The sequence below is a fragment of the Phodopus roborovskii genome, unplaced genomic scaffold, assembly GCF_943737965.1.
Source record: "Phodopus roborovskii unplaced genomic scaffold, PHOROB, whole genome shotgun sequence".
NCBI lineage: Eukaryota > Metazoa > Chordata > Mammalia > Rodentia > Cricetidae > Phodopus > Phodopus roborovskii.
In genome coordinates, this window is record NW_026126434.1 from 4,302,212 (window position 1) to 4,322,876 (window position 20,665).

Sequence of the window (20,665 nt, forward strand, 5' to 3'; positions counted from 1 at the left end):
AAATCTCAATGCAGAAGTGATATTTAGGGTCCTAACAAAAGATAAGAAGGAACCCACAGGGAAGGAATTTTCCAAGCAGGAGACAAGTAGGAAGCTGAGGTAGGGGTGGGCTCACTGAGATGGGGTGTTGAGGCAGGGTGGGCTTGTTGAGATAGGCTGGTGAGGGCCAAGCAAGGCAGACCTTCACACAAGGTCGGGTTAGATTTTAAGAAGGGTGGGTGTGTTGGTTAGCATTCTGTCACTGAAAAGATGCACGGGATGAAGAACTTGACAGCAGAAAGGGGATGTTCGGCTCATAGGATCAGAGGTTTCAAACCATGCCCACTTTATCTTGTTGCTTTGGACCCATGGAGAAGCTAAGCATCATGGCAGGAAATGTGGTGTAGCATGGCTTCTTACCTCATGGTGGCTTCGGTGGGGGTAGAGTGCTGACTACTGTCTTGGAACACAGGACTCGTCCCTGTCACTCCCACAGCCCATGCTCTTGCTGGTCCATCTCTCCCTCCTCTCCACAGGAGCCTCCTTCTGCAATTGTGTCCCCCACTGGATACTACCAGTGACTCTTTTCCTCAGTCTCCCAAACGTACTCCACATTCGTGCCCTGTGTCTCCCCAGAGTCCCATGCCAGCTGGCCTGTTGATCGAGCGCTCTTCTGACTTTGGCAAGACTTGGAGGGTGTACCAGTACCTAGCTACAGACTGTGCCAGCACCTTTCCCCAGGTCCAACAGGGACAGCCCAAGAACTGGCAGGATGTCCGGTGCCAGCCCCTGCCCCAGAAGCCTAATGGACATCTAACTGGAGGAAAGGTGGGTACAGGGAACCTGAACCAGCAGGCAGAGGGAGGAAGCCCATGTCTCTTAGTCAAAGAGTGAGAAAAGGCCAGACCAGATAATTTTGCTGGGGCCTCCCAGAAACATCTTGAGGCTTCTACTACACCATTTACCCTGACTTCCCCCAGCTTCCTCCTACAGGGCTCATGGCTGCATCCCTCTTTGGACTTTGTTATGAGGACTTCTGGATGCATAATTATACATAAGTGAGCAAAGAACACATGTAATTTCACTTTCATAGGGTTTACCACAAAATTTTTTTTTAAAAAAAAGTTTTATTTATTTATTTTGATTTAATCTATCACTCTGCCAGACATAGTCCATGGAGAGATTCAAGAATAACCCAGAGTTCTGAGTGCATCTGTAATGAAATGACAACCTGCCTCTAGAAACACCCAGGGTTTTCTCTTGGAATCTTTCCTTTGTGTTCACACTCTTCCCCAAAGCATATCCCACTCCATATGGAGGAGGCTGTAGCTCCCCTTCCTCAGAAGCTCTGGGGACAGGCAGGCTGAGTGCTGCCCCCATGTGGCCACGGATGTCCTTGCGTCCACCTGTGAGCTATTTGGTTAAATCTTTACCCAGTCTGGGTGTCCACTTGTTCCTAGCCCTGAGCTGAGCTGAAGGCTTTGTCCTTATTTGTAAGGGGTTGGGATGAAAACTGGGTGGTATGTGGTGAGAAGCCTGTGGAATAAGTAAAAGCCCACTCAGAACTGATGGTGACTGAACATTCACTTAGTCCACATCCATGCAGTTACCACACCTTACTGTATCCCGTGTGTGAAAATACCAGACCAAAGCTATCATCATGTATGCTAGAGTGAAAAAGAAATAGCAGCAGGGCTGGTGAGATGGCTCCTCGAGTAAAGTGCTTGCTGTGCAAGCCCATGTAAAGCTAGAAGGAGAAAGCCAATGCCACACTGCTGACCTCTGACCTCCACCACATGCCATGCACATGCCATGCACATCATGTGCTCCCACACTCACCATATCCACACACTAATACTAAAGAAAAATAAAACTAATAATAAAATAGTATCATCAAAGCCGTCTCTGTAATAGATGACATAGCAGGTAGACTTGTATTCTCCAAAACACAAGCGTACACGCACACACACACGCACATGTCTGTGCATGCTCCTTTAAGGTTCAGTGGTTATCTACTATCCCAGCACAGGCACCAGGCCTCACAGCCATGGTCTGTCTCAGGTTTCTGGTGAGAGGGGGTACAGAATGCGTACAGAAGGGAAGGGGGCATCTGAGCTTGGTGTACACTTCTGATCCAACCTTTCTTCTCTCTGAGCAGGTCCAGCTTAATCTTATGGATTTGGCATCAGGTATCCCTGCATCCCAAAGTAGGAAGATTCAAGGTTGGTTCGACTCTTCTTCCTCTTTCCCACGGGGCTGTTAATAGGGGCATGAAGCAGCTTGGGGCCCAGGTCATGGAGATTTCCAGTTCCTTCCTATATCTTCAGTGTGGTTGGGAAGTAGTGCCATCCCCATTCATCCTCCAGGAATATGTGTTTAGCATGGTATGGGAAGGCTGAGGGCTGGAATGTCTGTAGTATGATGGGAAGGTAGCAAAGAGGGAGACTCCACTGGCTTTTAACTTTCTGTCTTTGTTTTCCCTCCCCTCCTTGTTGATACCACTCTCAGAATTAGGGGACATCACAAACCTAAGAGTTAATTTCACCAAGCTGGCCTCTGTGCCTCAGAGGGGCTCCTTTCCACCCAGCGCCTACTTTGCAGTGTCACAACTACGTCTACAGGGAAGTTGCTACTGTCATGGACATGCCAACCGCTGTGCCCCCAATGCCGGAGGCCCTACTGGTCACACCAGGGCTGTGCAGGTAGGAAGGACAGAGGGGACGGGGTGGGACCAGAGCAGACCTTCCCAGGAAGCAGGGCAGCTGCTTAGTTTAAGTCATGGATATAACTGGTGACACAGTTTAATGGCAGAGCACTTGCTAGCAAGTAAAATGTCAAAGCAGGGTAGGGAAAAGGGGTGGGGGTGGGGAAGACTCCAGGCATGGTGGTGCATGCCTAGTAAGTCCAGCATAGTTAAAAGGCAGAAGCTGGAGGAAGAGGAGTTCAAGGTTGTATTCAGCTACATAGTGAGTTTGAGACTAGCCAGGCTGTACACCATCCTGTTTAAAGAAAAAAAAAAAAAAAAAAGAATCCCCAAACAATACAAAGAACAAAAAAGACATAGGCATTTATTAAGTCTTCAAGAACAAAGGCAAAGCTACTGTTTCAGAAATCCAAACTGTGTATTTTAGGTCTGCGTTATAGGTGGGGATGGTTTCAGCTTCTGTGTGGGTCCAGGGGAAGGTGAGGCAAAGTCTCAACCTGGGTCTCACAGCATTATTATACTGCATGTACCTATGTACCCATGAAAATATTATCATGAATTATAAGAAATGAGAACCAAAATAACCTGTGTGGACCACTACTCTCAGATATTCTGATTTCATTACTGACGTTTGAAGCTCCAGGCTGTTGTAATGTCCTGAGGGGTTGAGAGCCACTGGCTTTGGGATTTAGTCGCCTAGAAGAAAGGTGTAGGGCTGGGTAAGAGGTCCCTGCTTAGCATGAACGCCAAGTTCACCCTAGACACTGGCCAGTATTGATGCAGTAAGGTTGTGTAGAGAAGCTCCAGTTTAGCAAGATATTGGGGTTCACTGTAAGCCCAAACAGGAGGACCCTGGGAAGAGGAGAGAGAGGCTGCAGCAAAGGAGCACCAGAACATTTTGTTTGCTTTGCCCAGGGTGTTAGTTTGTCTGCCAGCCTAAAGGTGTGTGGTGCTCAGGCTGGGGGCAGAGAGGCAGGAGGAAGTCACAACCGTCAATTGAGGAGGGAGGTTAGTGGAGATAGCAGCTCATTCTCCTCTCTGTCCACTTCTGGGACAATTCCTGCTGGAGGCTGCAAAGGAGCCCAGGGGAAATAGGACCTCTTAGGGCAGAGACGATAGATTGGGGGGACCTAAGGCCTAGTGGGAGGAATGCAAAGGTGTGGGAAGGAACTCATGAGACCACACCAATGCCTTGTCCCTGTGGTTCAAGGTTCAGCTGGAACTTGGCCAGGGCTCTAGTGTTTGTAAACCTCTGCCCAGGTAACTATGCATGCAGTTATCATGGCAAGTCATAGAGTTAAAGGGGCCTGGGCAGGCCTAGGAAGGGGGAACAAACATGCCCCACTTGGCTGGTGAATGCAGAAATTAATTATGGAAGGCAGGGAAACATCAGAATTGGCCAACAGGAAATGTCAGCCTGTGTTGGGAATGGCTTTTTCAGCTGTGGCAGAAAGAGAAGAGGAGCTAAGAGTGAACAGGTCCCTGAATGCCAGGCTGTGGAGGTGGGGCTTAATTAGGAAGGCAATTAGCATACAATAGTGGTTCTATTTTTATATCTTAATGAGTCTAGTAACAGCTCACCATGCATTTTCCACCAGCCAAACAGCTTAGTCACACATTGCCAAAATGAAGCCGCAGAGAGCCCGCCAGACTCCAGAGTCCCACAGTTCGTTATCACAATAGCCACTACCTTACACTGAGTCCTGGCCTGTACGTCATAGGTGCCAAACCGGTGGAACGCTTGCTATGCAGGACACATGCACACTCACACACACGCATACATGTAACTCACGCTGCCCTCCCATGAGCACACAGCATGATAAAGATCCAGGCCACCACAGTGTTGCAAAAACTGGGTGAGGGCTGAAGCATTTAGGTTTGGTGTCCTGGAAGGGTGTGTGTCTAGGCAAGGTCTTGAGGGGCAGGTGAGCTGGTCTTCAGGGAGTAGGCAGGTCCAGCCCTCAAGCTTTCCTGCATGAATACTTTTTTGGTAATCACTGGCTCCTCCCCCAGGTCCAGGATGTCTGCATCTGCCAGCACAACACAGCTGGCCCCAACTGTGAGCGCTGTGCCCCCTTCTACAACAACCGGCCATGGGGACCTGCAGAGGGCCAGGATGCCCATGAGTGCCAAAGTAGGAGTCTGGGGTCAGCCCCTGACCGTAGCAGCTGGGAAGGGAGCTGACTGCTCTGTTTCTTACCTGGAACACCAGGAATCTGGTTTTGTTGTTTAATAACTGAACTATAGTCCTACATTCAGATCTCTGGTTTGCAGTGGGGCTGGGATCCCCTCACTATTTCTATTCTGTCAGCCCTGAAAGAGCCAGGCTCCCCCCCCCCCCCCCCCGCTGAAGTATATGCTCCCAGAACCACTGTGGCCTCTCCAGGCTCCTTGCTCTGTGTTAGACATGTCTGACTTCCAGTGATCACATCCCTATATCCAATGGTCTTTGGATATAAGACCTCTATCTGTGCAGATCACAAAGCAACAGGGACCTGTCTGTGCCTGCATTGAGGGCTAGGGTATATACTGGAACCTCCATTTTTCTGGAGTCATCTCACACAGGGAGTTGGAAGGCCTTGTCCACTTAGCCCTCTTCCTGGTCATGCAGCCCTTCCCCAGTCTCCTTTGAAATTGGGCCCCACTTCCTAGCTCTGCATGTTGCAGAGTTGATAGGGGTGCCAAGCACTACTTGGGCTCCTGCCATGGTGGTTGGTTTTTGTCCCATAGAGTCAATCTTGGATCTCCCCATCTAGGGTGCGACTGCAACGGGCACTCAGAGACCTGCCACTTCGACCCAGCTGTGTTTGCCGCCAGCCAGGGAGCACATGGGGGTGTGTGTGACAACTGCCGGGACCACACTGAGGGCAAGAACTGTGAGCGCTGTCAGCTACACTATTTCCGGAATAGACGACCTGGTGCTCCCATTCAGGAGACCTGTATCCGTGAGTAGTGGCTCCAGGGACAGGTGCCATCCACTCATTCTCCCCACTTTATCCCTGGGGATGTGAACACCATCAAGAAGCAAGGAAGTCTTGGTCCCAAGGAAGGACTTGTGGGATTGTTTTATTGTGCTCTACTGAGTAAATCACTTTCCCCGCCTGCACCAATCAAGCAGTGATCTTGCTGGTCAGTGTGTAGCTTTTATTCAACAGGCACAGAGAAGAAAGCATAGAGCATAGCTCCGCCTTTGAAGTGCACACACGCTGTGAAACCCAGGGGTGCAAGCGCCGTGTCTCTGATGCTGCTGTGGGTGTCATGTGCACCACTTTTGTTTTTCTGTTTCTCCAGTGTTGAGAACTCCTTCCTCCATCATGGAATTATATCTTTCTGTTTGTTTGTTTTGTGTTTTCAAGACAGGGTTTCTCTGTACAGCGCTGGCTGTCTTGAAACTTGCTTTGTAGATCAGGCTGGCCTTGGACTCGCAAAGATCCACCTGCATCTGCCACCTGAGTGCTGCTATTAAAGGCATGCGCCACTGCCACGTTGCTATGAGATTATGTCTTAATTCTCTAGCCCCCGAACAATGACTGGCAAATCACTATGGTTGAGTGTTTGTTGACTGAATAAGTGAATAAATGAGTGGATTGGCTTAATATGCCCACCAGACCACTGAATTAACCTAGGACAGTGGTTGTCAACCTTCCTAATGCTATGACCCTGTAATACAGTTGTTAGTATTGGGGTGACCCCCAACCATAAAAATATTTTCATTGCTACTTTATAGCTGTAATTTTGCTACTGTTATGAATTATAATTCAAATATCTGATATGCAGGATATCTGATATGTGACCCCTGTGAAAGTGTCATTTGATTCCCAAAGGGGTTGTTACCCACAGGTTGAGAATCACTGACCTAAGAGAAGAAACACAGCATAGAATAAGTGCTTGAGACCAGTTTGATCAGGAAAAACCTGGACAAAGGAACCCTGAGTTTTGAAAGGCACGAAGGAGTCAGTCAAGGAATGGGCAGCACCTAGGCAACTTGCTGGTATTGGTGTCTGGAGAGTGCAATAGACTGACTGCTTTCCCACTCCAAGTACAATTTCCAGTATGTTAACAAGCACTGGTTCCCTCATGTGTATGGGAACTCCTACCCACCCATTGAGGTTGTCCTGTGAAGGAGCCTGCCCAGTGTTTGGAACACAGTAGTCACTAGAGGGGCGATGGCCACAGGAACAAGAGTGTGATACTCATCAGGAGCCAGGTGCTGTCCCACCTGCCTCGTCTTCATCACTCACTACTCAGAACGATTTCCTTTTTCTCATGAGGCAGATAGGAAAACAGGCACAAAGGGCTCCAAGCACGCCTGGGGTCTTGAGGCTGGAAGCCCATGGTAGAATGGGGATTTGGAGCAGGCTATCTGGCACCTCCTCTGAGCTCTGATTTTCCTGTGTTTCTGATTCAGCCTGCGAGTGTGATCCAGATGGAGCAGTGCCAGGAGCTCCCTGTGACCCGCTGACTGGCCAGTGTGTGTGCAAAGAGTTTGTGCAAGGGGAGCGGTGTGACCTTTGCAAGCCTGGCTTCACTGGACTCACCTTTGCCAACCCACAGGGCTGCCACCGTGAGTAGAGGGCCTGGGGAGGTGTGATGTGGCACAGGGCAGGACGTATGGATCCTTGGAGCGTTCTCTCATCAGAGGAAGGCCCACTCTGGGCACTGTGTGCTGCACCACTGTCCTCCAGCAAGTGGCAGCACAGGCCTGGGTTGGAAGGTGGGTTTCAGTCAGTCTGTGCCAGGGTGGGCAGGCCAGCTGCCAAATTGCCAGGTGGCTGGGAAGGCTCAGTGGCCTTATGAGTCAGCCATGTTATGCATAAGGACAGGCCCTGTGACTTCAGGCTGGTCTCATAGTAGAGCTCAACTTTTGGGGAATGTGCCAGCTCTGCACAACATGTGCCCTGGATTCTGTCTACTGCACGAGAGTCTGGGACACAGTCCCCAAAAGCAGGGCCACACAGAGCCTGGTAGAAAGGGTCCCTGGGGGCACATTCTCTAGTAAGCTACAGGACGGGTGCTTTTCCAGGACTGGGGCCCTCTCTGGTGGATGTTTTCTGGGGCCAGCCTCTCTGTGGAAGCCTGTCTATACTGACCAGCCCTCCCTTCTGCAGGCTGTGACTGCAGCATCCTAGGTACCCGGCGAGATATGCCCTGTGAGGAGGAAAGTGGGCGCTGCTTGTGTCTGCCCAATGTGGTGGGCCCCAAATGTGACCAGTGTGCCCCTTCCTACTGGAAGCTGGCCAGTGGCAGGGGCTGTGAGCCCTGTGCCTGTGACCCACGCAACTCCCTCAGCCCTCAGTGCAACCAGGTATGAGTAACATTGGTCCAGGGGCTCCTCAGTCATGGAAGCATCCTGCCTACTAATGTCTCTATCTCTCCTTCACTGGCCTTCCTACAGTCAGGCAAGGATACATCTGTCCCCTTCCCCCTTGGGGGAGGCCACCAGATGGCCCTCCCTCTGTGATTCTCAGCCTTGGGCCAGGCTTGTCCCCTACACTGTCTGCAGCTAAGTACTGGGACTTGACTTTGGGCTTATCTTCCAGTTGAAACCTTAGTTTTGGGGTACACCAGAACTGTAGAGTGAGGGTCCTGGGCATAGTACCCTGTAGGAAGGCCAGGAAAATACTGGAAGGATCCCCTCATGGCATTCTCTTTATTCAGTTTACAGGGCAGTGTCCTTGTCGAGAAGGGTTTGGTGGCCTGACATGCAGTTCTGCAGCCATCCGTCAGTGTCCTGACCAGACCCATGGAGATGTAGCCACGGGGTGCCGAGGTGTGTGTACTTATTACATGGCCAGGCAAAAGGCATGTAGAGGGGCAGGATAAGGGGTGCATGGTGGAGGGCATTGAGATGGTTAGCTCTGTGACTGCTTGGCCTCCCTATGGCTGGATCAGGTTAACTAAGGTGGTCCTCACAGTTCAGAATGGGGGCCAGGGTGATGGGATGTCTTCTATACATATGTTTCTCTTATTGGTTGATGAATAAAGCACTGTGGCCAATGAGGCAGGATGATAGGTGGAACTAGGAGATGAGGGGGATTCTGGGAGTTGTAGGCAGAGGGTAGTTGAGATGTAGTAGCACACAGAGGACCCGTCTCTGGTAAGATAAGACCACATGGAAATACTTAGATTAATAGAAATGGGTTAGTATTTAAGGTAGCCAATAAGAAGCCCAAGCCAATGGCCAATAGTTTCATAATTAATATAGCGTCTGCATGTTTATTTGGGGCTAGATGTCTGCAGAACTGGGCAGGAAATTCCTTAACACCAGGGGACCTTGCTCCCACTCCCCAAGAGCAGTGACCATCTGCAGTGGAGAAAATGGATCCTGAGGAAGGCTGAGGTGTTTTCCCTGCAGGGCTTATATATCAGCAATGGCATGGAACAAGAGTCTAATGAGCAGCATTAGTCTCATTCCTGCCTTGCAGGGCCTGAGCAAGCTGATCCCCTTCTACACTTCTACCTCTTAAGGCTCACCCTTCTATGCCTTGGCTACCTCCTAAACAGAAGCAGGAAATCAGAGTGTGGGTGTGCTGATCAGATGGGTTCACATGCATGTTCTAGCTGCCGTGGCCTGATAGTTCCTTCATCCTCACCATGCTTCTTCCTGACCCAAGCCTCTGAATGCCATTTCTCCTGACTCTAGCCTGTGACTGCGACTTCAGAGGGACCGAGGGTCCTGGCTGTGACAAAGCCTCAGGCCGCTGCCTCTGCCGCCCTGGTGTGACGGGACCCCGTTGTGACCAGTGCCAGCGAGGCTACTGCAACCGCTACCCAGTATGTGTGGCTTGCCACTCTTGCTTCCAGACCTATGACATGGATATCCAGGAGCAGGCTCAGCGCCTTGGTGGTCTCCGTAATGCCACCGAAGGCCTGCGGACGGGGACAGGTCTGGAAGACCGTGGCCTGGCCTCTCGGCTGCTAGATGCCAAGAACAAGATCGAACAGATCAGACAGATCCTAGGAGGCAGCTCTGTCACAGAGCAGGATGTGGCTCAGGTGATAAATGGCATCTTGTCTATCAGGTAGGTCCTTTTCCCACCAAGATGATAGAGGAATCATACTGGCAGGTTTGGGTGAAAGCTACACTGGTCAATTCTAGTCCATGGGGCATTTTTATGCATATTTTCTCTTAACTACCAAGGCAGGTCTGTGAAGGTAGAGTGCTGGTGTTGATTCTATTCTGTGGAGACAGGCACAGATGTGATGAACTATGCAGACAAAGACCCAGAGCCTGAGCCCGAGCCCAGCACTCTTCCTGAGCCAGTACTGCCAGTGGGATAGTCAGCCCCAGATTAGTCACCTTGGCAGAGGGCACCCAAGAGGCAGGGCACTAAAAATATCTCTGAATTTGTCTTTAGAATGGAAGCGGTCCCACCCACACCCCCCTCCTACCAGCAGAGGCGCCTTCTTTGGGAGCTTGGGTTCTGGAAGCTTCTATAATTAGCTTGTGTTCCCTGAGCATTGGTGGATGGATATTGCCAAGTCCAAAATGAATAAGAGGCTCTGTTAACCATGGGGATGATAAGACATCCTTGGCAGTGTGAGGGTTGGGGGACTGCATGTAGGAATTCATTCATTTCACGTTTGGGTGTGGGTGGGTACAGATGAGTGTGCAAGGCGTGTGTACACAGAGGCCAGAGCAGGATTTTGGGTGTCTCCTAGCTGTCCCTGCATGACTTACTGCCTTGAGACAGGGTCTCCCACAGACTCACTGCTTTTTGTTAAGGTTTAGCTTTTAATGTGCATGTTGGAGATTTGAACTCAGGTCTTTATATTTGCAGCATAAACATTCTTATTCGCTGAGCCATCTCCCCAGCCCTTCCAAATAGGCTTTTGAGTACCCAGTAGGATCCAAGTAATTGTGCAAGGTACCAGGGTCATTAAAATATTAAGACATGGTCTTCACATGCCAACGTCTTAGGTATCTGTCCTATAAATAGTAATGTGCTACATGGGATATGTTAGGCAGCTAAGATTCACACAGGGGAGGTCATGGTGGCTTTCACAGCTTTCACAGGGGAAGGGACTTTATGCCCTAAGTCTCAGAATTAGATGACCAGTCTGTGGATGGTCAACATAGGAATGCGCTGTGTTTTGGTAGGTTCTGGAAAGGCATGTTATGCCTGGTCAAGAATGTGTGGTAGAGATGTGTAGAAGGGGGGAAAGCATAGTGGTGTAGCAGAGGGCATGAGACATGAAGACAGAGAGCCACTGGCTTTCAAGCTTAGGACCCAGGGTTTGGAATGATACCTCAAGCCTCTGTCAGATGGGAATGGCTAGTGAGCATGCAATGGGGTTGGAGCTCCATGGGCAGGTTTGGGCTACAGAGGAGAGACTGAGAACCATCCCAAACATAAGGAGAAAGCTGCAATCAGCTGGGGATCCAGGGCAGCCGGCAGAATGGCTCTCTCAGGGAAACCAGGAACAGCCAGGAGATGGAGGTGTATCTCAGATGTTAGGCTGACAGAAGTCAAGGAGAAAGAGCATTCCGAGTCACCTGCAAAGAGGTGGCATAGGCTATGCCTGGACTCCAGCTTGTCCGGCCTCTGCTGAACAGAATTCTTAGTAGCATGTGGATTGTCCCCTCTCATGCCCTTGTGGAAGGTTCTTCACCATATAGTCTGCTTCTCCTGACTCAGTTACAGCATGTCCCTATGTCTCAGCAAATATCCTTCTGTCTCAGGCGGACTCTTCAGGGCCTGCAGTTGGACCTACCCTTAGAGGAGGAGATGGAGTCCTTCTCTGGAGACCTGGGAAACCTGGACAGAAGCTTCAATCGCCTCCTCCTTATATACCAGAGCAAGAAGGAGCAATTTGAGAAGCTCGGCAATGCAGACCCTTCAGGTGAGGATCTGGGCACAGGCTACTCTCCCTAGGGAGAAAGGCACCCCACGGCCTCCACTCCTTATCCTCCTTCCTCAGGATCCTTCCACATGCTGACCACTGCCTATGAGCAGTCCTCCCGGGCTGCACAGCAGGTGTCTGACAGTTCCAGCCTACTGAGCCAGTTGAGGGACAACCGAAGGGAGATAGAAGGGCTGGAGAGTCGGGCTGCGGGAGGAGGAGCTGGAGGAGCCCAGCTCGTGACCCTGCGCCTGGAGATGGCTTCTCTGCCTGACTTGACACCCACCATCAACAAGGTGACTGGGAATGAGAGCCCAGTGTCCTAAGCCCTCATACCTGTAATCTGTCTCATTCAGAACCTATTTCATTCCTCATGACCCCATGTCTGTGCTGTGCACTGAGGGGTTGCCGAGGAAACATGGTTCTAGTTGCCATGGAGATGTGTGGCTGTTTAGTATGGGATGGGAGTGGTTATAGAGGAGCCTCTTTGACACCCTCTTCTCTCTACAGCTTTGTGGAGGCTCTAGACATACAGCCTGCACCCCAGGAGCATGCCCTGGAGAGCTGTGTCCCCATGACAATGGCACAGCCTGTGGTTCTCACTGCGTGGGAACCCTGCCCAAAGCCAGAGGGGCCTTCCACATAGCAGGGCAAGTAGCTGAGCAGCTACGGGGATTCAACTCCCAGCTCCAGCAGACCAGGCAAATGGTAGGTACCACAAAGTATGGGGGCAAGAGGCAGAGGGTGCAGAGTCCCTGGATTGATTCAGAGTTCACATTTTACAGTCAGGAAAGTAAAGCCCAGATATTTCAGGTGATTTGTCTAATGCCTCACAGCAAGTGTGAGGGAGAATTCGGAGTTGATATCTTGATCTTTCTCTTAAAGTCCTACATAAATATCATTCGCAGACTAAGTGAGTTGCAAGTCCCAAGAGAGAGGATGCCCCACAGATTTTCTTGGGAGCTGCCAAGAGGCTCCTGGGAGGTGTTGTCCTTTTTTGACCCACGTTGTGTTTCAACAGATTAGGGCAGCTGAGGAAGCTGCATCAAAGGTCCAGTCAGATGCTCAGCGCCTTGAGACCCAGGTGAGCACCAGCCGCTTGCAGATGGAAGAGGATGTCCAGCGCACACGTCTTCTCATCCAGCAGGTCCGGGGCTTCCTCACAGGTGAGCAGGCCTTCATCTCTGTGGGTGCTCTGGCTTCCATCTGTCTCTCATGCACACAACACATCTAGTTCTTTAGCCTACCACCTCCTTCCCACCATGCCTTCTGTCCACTGGTTTGGCAATATCTCTTGCCTGGTCTTTGCCTATTAATTTTGTTGCCCTTCTACCCTTCCTCCAACTTCCCCACCTTGTTCTTGGATGAACACAGGCTCCTTTCTTGACTTCTGTCCATCTCTTCTCTGTGACTTTATGTTTCTCTTTCCTTTGCTCACTGGGCATCACTTTGAACTTGTCAGGCCCTTGCCCATTGCAGTTACACCACCTCCCCAGAGAGACCTTTTATAGCCTCCTTGTCTGTGTATCCTTCCCCCTCCTGTTTATTTGTCCATGCAGAAATATTGTTATGAGTGTGCCTCTAGGACGGCAAGGATGGATGTCTGTTTTGTTCATAGCACATATATAAGACTGGCAGAATGAATGAATGGATGAATAAAAAATGAATGGATGGGCCAGATCCTTGCTTTCGTGGCCTAGGGGATGAGGTAGGACTCAGGGGACTTGACTTGGGGCATGCTGTTTCTCTTGACCTTATCTTTCCCTTGAAAATGGAGTTGGTAGTGTTCTACAGGTTTATCCCAAGAACCTAGTAACTGCTGTAAAATGAGCTTTGACAAATTAAAGGTGCCTCTGGAGTGTGAATTGATATTATTAGCTCTCAGGTCTTTGCCAGGATTTGCTTGGCTGGAAGCCTGGTTAATATGAGCTGAGGGCTAGGCACACAGTGATGGCTCATGCTACTACTGCAGTGTTTTCACCCCAAGTAAGCCAAAGCTGTCTCCTGAGTGCAGACAGTAGTAGGCCATGCGTGGAGCTGTGGGTGGAGAAGCATGGCTTAAGCCCAGGAGGGGTTTACAGCAGCCCTGTGACTTAAGTAGGAGGAGTCACTGGGAAACAGGTTATAGTAGTACAGGGCAAAGATGCCTGGCATGTAAGGACAAAAGGACAACAAGGTTTGGGGCTTGAGGCTGAGTAGCCTTCTTGTGTTAACTTGAGCTGGCCCAGATCAGGCTGGGAGGGGCTGACTTCTCTGTGTAGCTTGTGATCTGCTCCTAGGAACAGGTGGGAGCTTCCAGGACCCTCCTCGCTCTCAGCCATGCTGCACCTCTGGTCGAGTGAACACTTCTTCCCAGAGTGGTATCTGTAGAAGCAGCTGAGAGATGAGATGGTACCACCTCTGTCCTTGTCTCCTGGATCTCTCTGAGACACTTTGTTAAAAAAAAAAAAAAAGAAGAAGAAGAAGAAGAAGTCTTGCTAACTGATGGTGACATGTCACAGCTCAGCATGGGGACAAGGGGATCATTCAAAGTATTTCACAGGCCAGGAAACTGAACCCGAGTGTCCTGAGAGGTGAAGGACGAGTGTCCTTGCAGTCATTGATTTACTCCTCAGATACAAAGGACCTCCAGACGCCTGGCCTGAGCTGGGATCTAGGGACAGAAATGGGATGAAACCCAGTCAGTCTCTGTCCTCAGGGGGTTCACAATGCAGCAGGAGAACCAGTAAGATGAGTGCTTTCATGGGGTGGAGGGACAAGCCGCATGCTTGGGAGAAAGATGAGGTGAGAGTGGTGGGGTGAGGGTATAGAAATGTTGATTCTAGATCCATTGCTAGGATTGGCCTATCTGAGATGGTGATATTTGGGGGGGGGGAATGGCAGTCCTTTTCTGCCTTTGCAAAAAATGAGCACTTAGGCCTAAAGAGGGGTGCAGGGAAGGGGCCCTATTGCCAAGGAAGCAGCTCCAATTCCTGGCCTCTCTCTTCCAATTTGGAGCTGATTATGTATGTGCTGCTGGCATTGTTCAGTACCAGCTGCCTGGTACCACCTCCTCTTCCAAGCCCACAGCTTCCTGTGGCACCAGACACTTAGCTGCCGCAGCTGTGCTCACACTCCTCCTCCCCTCAGTAGAACACAGGACAAGAATTCTATAGCTTCCCCAAACACCCCACCCCACACTCTACCAGCAGCAGCAGCAGCAGCAGAGAAAGGTGCCTGGGTTTGTCCAGGAGCAGGGCTCTTGGGGAAACAAAATAGAGGGGCTACAGCAGACATCCTCTGATAGTGCTGGAGGGGCTGTGGATCCCAGAGGAGCCAAGTGGAGTCTCTAATTCGATGGCTTGGTTGGCTGTCTTCCAGACCCTGACACAGATGCAGCCACCATCCAAGAGGTCAGTGAAGCAGTGTTGGCGCTCTGGCTGCCCACAGACTCAGCCACAGTGTTGCATAAGATGAAAGAGATCCAGGCCATTGCTGCCAGGCTTCCCAATGTGGACCTGGTACTGTCCCAGACCAAGCAGGACATCGCACGGGCCCGCAGGCTCCAGGCAGAGGCTGAGAAGGCCAGGTAGGCCACTGGCTCCAGTGCCTTTTTAATGGAACTGGGCTCATGTGGGCTCATGTTTGCTCCCCAACCTTGTGGCTGGGAGAGGGTACAAGGGCTGTAATGTGGGAGGGGCTTACCATGCCAGGGAAGTTGGGGTTTCTACATGGTTCAGGCTACATTTCATTCATACGACCTAGTCCTTCATGCAGGGAGCTTGTGTCCCGAGAGTCTCATAGGCATCACTCTCATACTCACCTGCCTCTAGGTGGGACCTGTGGGGAGACAATTAATGTTTCCCTGATTTTTCTCTGCCTAAGCACAATGTTCTTCGTGGATGGTGCCTGAGCTCATCTTTGTTCATTTGCTGCTTGCTCATTCTCCTTCCTCTTCCTTTACTCAGAAACCGAGCCCACACTGTGGAAGGCCAGGTAGATGATGTGGTTGGGAACCTTCGGCAAGGTACCGTGGCTCTCCAGGAAGCTCAGGACACTATGCAGGGCACCAGCCGCTCTCTTCGGCTCATCCAGGAAAGGGTTGCTGAGGTGAGGCATTGGAACTCCCCATGTTTGGGAATGAACCAGTTACGTACAAGACAGAAGGTGCTAGAATGTGACCTGGTTGGATTCACTTGGCTTTGAGCTTCAGGTTTGTCTCACTTGTCCAGGATGCAAAATGCGGGGAGGGGAGGGTAGCTGGACTCTGAGCTGCACTGGGGATGAAGTCAGTGGAGCTGGAAAAGGGGAAAGCCTGGGTACTGCTGGGTTGGTGGCTTGAGTCAAAGTGTCATGGTCAGGAAGATTTTCCTCCCTGAAGAGCGAGAGACAAGCTAGGGAAATGAGGTCCCTTGATGCCTGTGAGACCCAACACAAACCCTGATTCCTCTGTTTTCCCCCAAAGGTCCAGCAGGTCCTGGTGCCAGCTAAAAGGCTGGTGAGAGACATGAAGGAGCAGATGAGTGGATTTTGGGTACGGATGGAGAATCTCCGCCACCAGGCCCAGGAGGAGCAGGCACAGGCAAATCAGGCCCGGAAGCTTGCAGAGGGTGCCAGCAAGCAGGCATTGAGTGCCCAAGAGGTACAAATAGGGTGGAGCCATCCCAGTGACATGGGACCAGAGTGGGACTCTTGAGCCAGGAAGGTCTTATATGAGACCACACGGACAGAACCAGAATGGTTCAAGGTGGACTCAGACACTGTCTGTGTCTGAATCCCATCCCTGCTCCTCTGGGTAGCTGACACAGGACACGAGGACCATCTTAGATACTGTCCCTTTACAAATGAGGTAGTGACTTGTGCCCAGGTCCAAGTTCATCTACAAAGTAGTTTTCTTGATACCTACCCTGGGGCTCACCTCCAGAGTCTCCAGCCTCGTTAGACATCCATGGCTCAAACAGACATGCTTGGTTCCATCCTATTCAGAACCAGGACAAAGAAATTCAAAGAATCATTTTGGTATCTCAGGTGTACCACTTGCTTTACTCGGAGCAGGAAGATGGGCACATGCGACCCTGGACCAGTGGCCAAGTTTCCAGTGTGTCTTGACATTAACTTGCCATTCTGTGCCGGCAAGTGTGGTGGGTTGTGACACAACAGGAGGGAAGGCAAAATTTTAAGACATTCCTTGGAGCTCAGAGGTAGGGCATTTATAGGCAAACCCAGCCCTTGGGGGATACTAGGAGACTGTGTACTGATTTGGGTAATGCCAGTTAGCCACTGGCATTTAGGACTTTAGATGATGTTGAGGGTGACATCAAGAATAACCTACTTACCTTTCCAGGGCTTTGAGAGACTCAAGCAAAAGTATACAGAGTTGAGGGACCGTCTGGGTCAGAGTCCTATGCTGGGTGAGCAAGGCAGTCGAATCCTGAGCATCAGGACAGAGGCAGAGGAGCTGTTTGGGGAGACCATGGAAATGATGGACAAAATGAAAGGTGAGTACGATCCAGGACCACAGACTGCTGGACAGTCACCAGCCATGACTTCTTTAAAATAATTTTTAAATTATATTTTTGTTCTATATGTGTGTATGTGCATGTGTGTGAGTACACATTGACACAGGTCAGCTTGTAGAAGATGGCTATCTCCTTCCGCCTTGGGGGTTCTGGAGATCCAATTCAGGTTGTCAGGCTTGGTGGCAGGGGCCTTTACCCAGTGAGCCATCTCACTAGCCCATCCCATCCGGGGCTCCTAAAACTCTTTCTTATTGGAACCAAGTCAGGAGTGCTAAGGGAATACAAGCAGCCAAGACTTAACTGAGCAGCTAGTACATGTGATGAGGCTGCAGGAATGCAGAGACGAGCAGGTCACAGAGAAGCTCACAGTCCAGCTGCAGCCTTTTCTCCTGTGACCCTCAAAATGTGTGCTTTGGCTGTATATATAGTGGCACCTGTGTCGGTGATAAAGACACAGATCTCCAGGGGCTCAGAGGGCAAGCAACGCCGGAGAGAAAAGTTCAGATCTGAGGAAGCAGGTACAGGCAGGCCTGGGAGAGGCTAGAGGATGATGAAGGACCTCAGGAGGATGGTGGTGAGAAGGAAGAGGGGTGTTTGGAGGACGTGACAGGCCTCACACCCTGAAGGAGAGGAACATAGGTGAGGAATCTGAGGGGAACGGCAGCATGCTGCCCTGATGGCGAGGATAGCCATGGACACAGCTGTGAACCATCTGAGGGTATGGAACATGGAAACTTAGCAATAATAGCCCTGGAAAGGCGGCATTCCTAAGGAACCTGACAGTCTACAGATGTGATAGTGGGACTGCTGAACTGACTGTTGTGTCCAGCAAATGCTAAACACATTGTTCACCTGAATTTCAATAAAAATGGTTGGCAGAAGTCTCATTTATAGCCAGGGTTTATGGTGAATTGCTGAGAAGTGTGGCCATGTACCCCAGAGGAGGGTTGGAGGCTGGATCAGCATTTGCCCTGGCCTTGTCCAGCAATTCTGTGTCTACAGACAATTTGTTTATCATATGTGGAGACGGCAGAAAATGCACAGGATACAGAATCACTGCAAAAGTCTAAAATGGTGGTCTGGAACCAGCTAGATGGAATTATATAAGAAGGGAAGTTACCTCTACCACTGTTTGGGCCTCATCACTAAAACATGGCTTGTGTTTTGTGCCTGGTAAATGGTGGCCAGCTCAAGCTGTCGCTCACATGAAAGAGACTCAAGAGTTCTGAGCTACTGCAAGTTGTTGTAAGCCAGCAATGTCTTGTTCACTGCCAGAAGACACAAGGCATCTGGACAAACAGGAGGCAACACTCAAGGGTGACAGTGAGATGTCTTAAGACCCGGTGTGGCCTGGTCTCAGCAAATGGAAAAGGCTCAGCACGTAGCACGGGAGCAGGAGTTTATCTACTTTCTAGGATTTGTCTGTATGGGATCCTCTGGGACTGGGGACCAAGGAAAGGAAGAGTAGCTTTTTAACATTATAGATGTTTCCAGTGTCAATCAGCCTGAAATTCTATGTAGAGGTTCACTGGCTGAATGTCGGCCTATGGCCAATGCTGCTGCACTCTGCTGGAGATGTTGAGGGCTACCTCATCTTTAGAAAATGATACTGCTAGACCTGCATCCATAGGAGAGGAGTAATTGGGATAGGCAGGGGAAGGTATGCTGTAGCAACTGAGGACTTGAGGTGTTTGTCTTGGACGGATCATCCCACAGGAGCACAAGAGACAGACTCCTATCCCCCAGGAGGTAGGTGTGGGACAGCTGTGAGGGCGGAAGCAAGAAGTGGTCAGATTTGGTCTTTGTGAGAAGATGGCTTCTGACACAGCTAGGGCTGCTCTGGGCTACCCTGTGAGGCAGTCCACACTCCCTCCCCACTCCTGGCAAAATACAGCTATCGCAGTATGGTAGCAGGGACTCCTGCTTGAGGCCAGGCTGCCTGGTTCATTCTAGAGGACTTCAGACCTTGTGTCTTATCTGGGAATGGTATGAGAATGCCCTAAGGGTGAGGAGCAACTAAATTTTCCTGAAGTGATATTTTAGGGAGGAAAAAGTTGTGAAAGATTATCTGGCCATTTTTTTCCAGCATCCATTGAAGCTCATTGGTGGGATTCAAAGGTCTGCAAGCCCAATTTGGGTTGCACACTCCCTCTTCACCTGGGTTGATAACCGGGGGCCTGGAGTGGAGGAAAAGGGACAGGCAAAGGGAAAACCAAGAGTAGGGCTGGCCAGGTTTTGAGTGGGAGGTGGCTGGAGAGGTGGGTCATAAGTGATAACCGTCTGCTTCAGTGGTTGACTGTGCTCAGGGGCGACTCTTGTCCCTGCTGCCTCCAGGATGAGGGAGGGGAAGGACAGGCTGGGAGTCCTTGGGTGTCTCACATTCTGATTCTTCCCCATGGCTTTTCCATCTGCCTCAGACATGGAGTCGGAGCTGCTTCGTGGGAGTGAGGCCATCATGCTGCGCTCGGCTGACCTTTCGGGGCTAGAGAAGCACGTGGAGCAGATCCGCAGTTACATCAATGGGCGTGTGCTCTACTATGCCACCTGCAAGTGACCTTGAGCCTCAACCTCATACACATTCCCCTCTGCCTTGGAAGGGCACATTGGCAGGGAGCGTTTCCTAGCCCTGGGACACTCCCAAACCATTGATAGCACCATCTGGTCACTCTGGCTGTGCAGCTGCTAGGTATCTGACTGCCATTGAGCCTGTTTTTGCATGACCACATTTAAGGGAGAGATTTTGTGTGTTTGTGTGTGTGTGTGTGTGTGTGTGTGTGTGTGTGTGTGTGGCAGGGGGAGGGCTGTCATAGCTGAAGGTACTCCAGCTCAGGAAGCTGGGCTGCACAGTATTACCCCCAGCACCTACTCTTGCCCTGCACTGTGGTGGAATCTGGGATCAACACAAAAACTGAACAGAGTGATGGACAAATACAAAGCACAATAAAATAATAATAAAAATAATCTTTGAGCAGAAGCCTGGGAACTCAAGAAGAAAACGACCTGACTCTGCATTAAGTAACCTTCCTCACCTTTTCTGCCCCCTGCTGAGGTTCCTGTGAACTCAGTCTTACTGCTTGCCCTGATTATTCAGTCTAGCTCAATTGGCTCCTGGACTGAGGCATCTCCAGCTCCTCTGTCTCAGGACTGGAGTTCATCTATTTCTACTTCTCAGCATCCTTTGCTCTGCCTAGGCAGTGGAGGAAAGGGGAGACTCTAGTTGGTAGTCCCTGGCCTATGATTGCCCAAGGTTGGGGCTGGTACCAGAGGAGGGGAGGCTGTCTAGGTGGCAGTCCCAGGCCTGTGATTGCCCAAGGTCAGGGCTGGTTTAGCAGGCCCCAGTGCTCTCAGCTTCCAGCCCCGAGAGCCAGACTTTTGAAGCTGGAGCCATGTGGACGCCAATGCTCAATCTGGTGTATTTTCTCTTCGTTTTCACCACTAGCAGCCAGGGCACTGGGCAGCTCATACACTCCTTAGCTTTCATTGCACCCTAAATCCCTTAAGGCTTGGCAGCTCTCTGGAACTCTTTGGGCATCAGGACCCACAGTTTCTTATCTTTGGCTGTTGGAAAACTTGAGTCTCTTTTTAGCTTTGGCTTTCTGTCTGCTTTCCCTTCACTGCTGTATTTTTCCTGTTGGTGCTT

The 20,665-nt window shown here is 50.6% G+C and overlaps 1 protein-coding gene across 1 annotated transcript in view; it reads left to right on the top strand.

Annotated features, from left to right (window-relative positions):
* The window catches only part of Lamb3 (laminin subunit beta 3), a 38,996-nt gene extending 19,001 nt beyond the window's left edge, over positions 1-19,995 (top strand). Inside the window, exons 6-23 of the mRNA XM_051186684.1 lie at positions 616-807; positions 2,138-2,201; positions 2,488-2,681; positions 4,697-4,817; positions 5,440-5,628; positions 7,092-7,247; positions 7,792-7,988; positions 8,342-8,453; positions 9,327-9,705; positions 11,367-11,527; positions 11,606-11,823; positions 12,038-12,235; positions 12,549-12,693; positions 14,888-15,095; positions 15,475-15,616; positions 15,972-16,148; positions 16,851-17,004; positions 19,443-19,995. Of these exons, the coding sequence (XP_051042641.1) occupies positions 616-807; positions 2,138-2,201; positions 2,488-2,681; positions 4,697-4,817; positions 5,440-5,628; positions 7,092-7,247; positions 7,792-7,988; positions 8,342-8,453; positions 9,327-9,705; positions 11,367-11,527; positions 11,606-11,823; positions 12,038-12,235; positions 12,549-12,693; positions 14,888-15,095; positions 15,475-15,616; positions 15,972-16,148; positions 16,851-17,004; positions 19,443-19,579 (3,144 nt within the window). The 3' untranslated portion in view covers positions 19,580-19,995. The remainder of the gene's footprint in view (positions 1-615; positions 808-2,137; positions 2,202-2,487; positions 2,682-4,696; positions 4,818-5,439; positions 5,629-7,091; positions 7,248-7,791; positions 7,989-8,341; positions 8,454-9,326; positions 9,706-11,366; positions 11,528-11,605; positions 11,824-12,037; positions 12,236-12,548; positions 12,694-14,887; positions 15,096-15,474; positions 15,617-15,971; positions 16,149-16,850; positions 17,005-19,442) is intronic.
* The last annotated feature ends 670 nt before the right edge of the window (positions 19,996-20,665 follow it).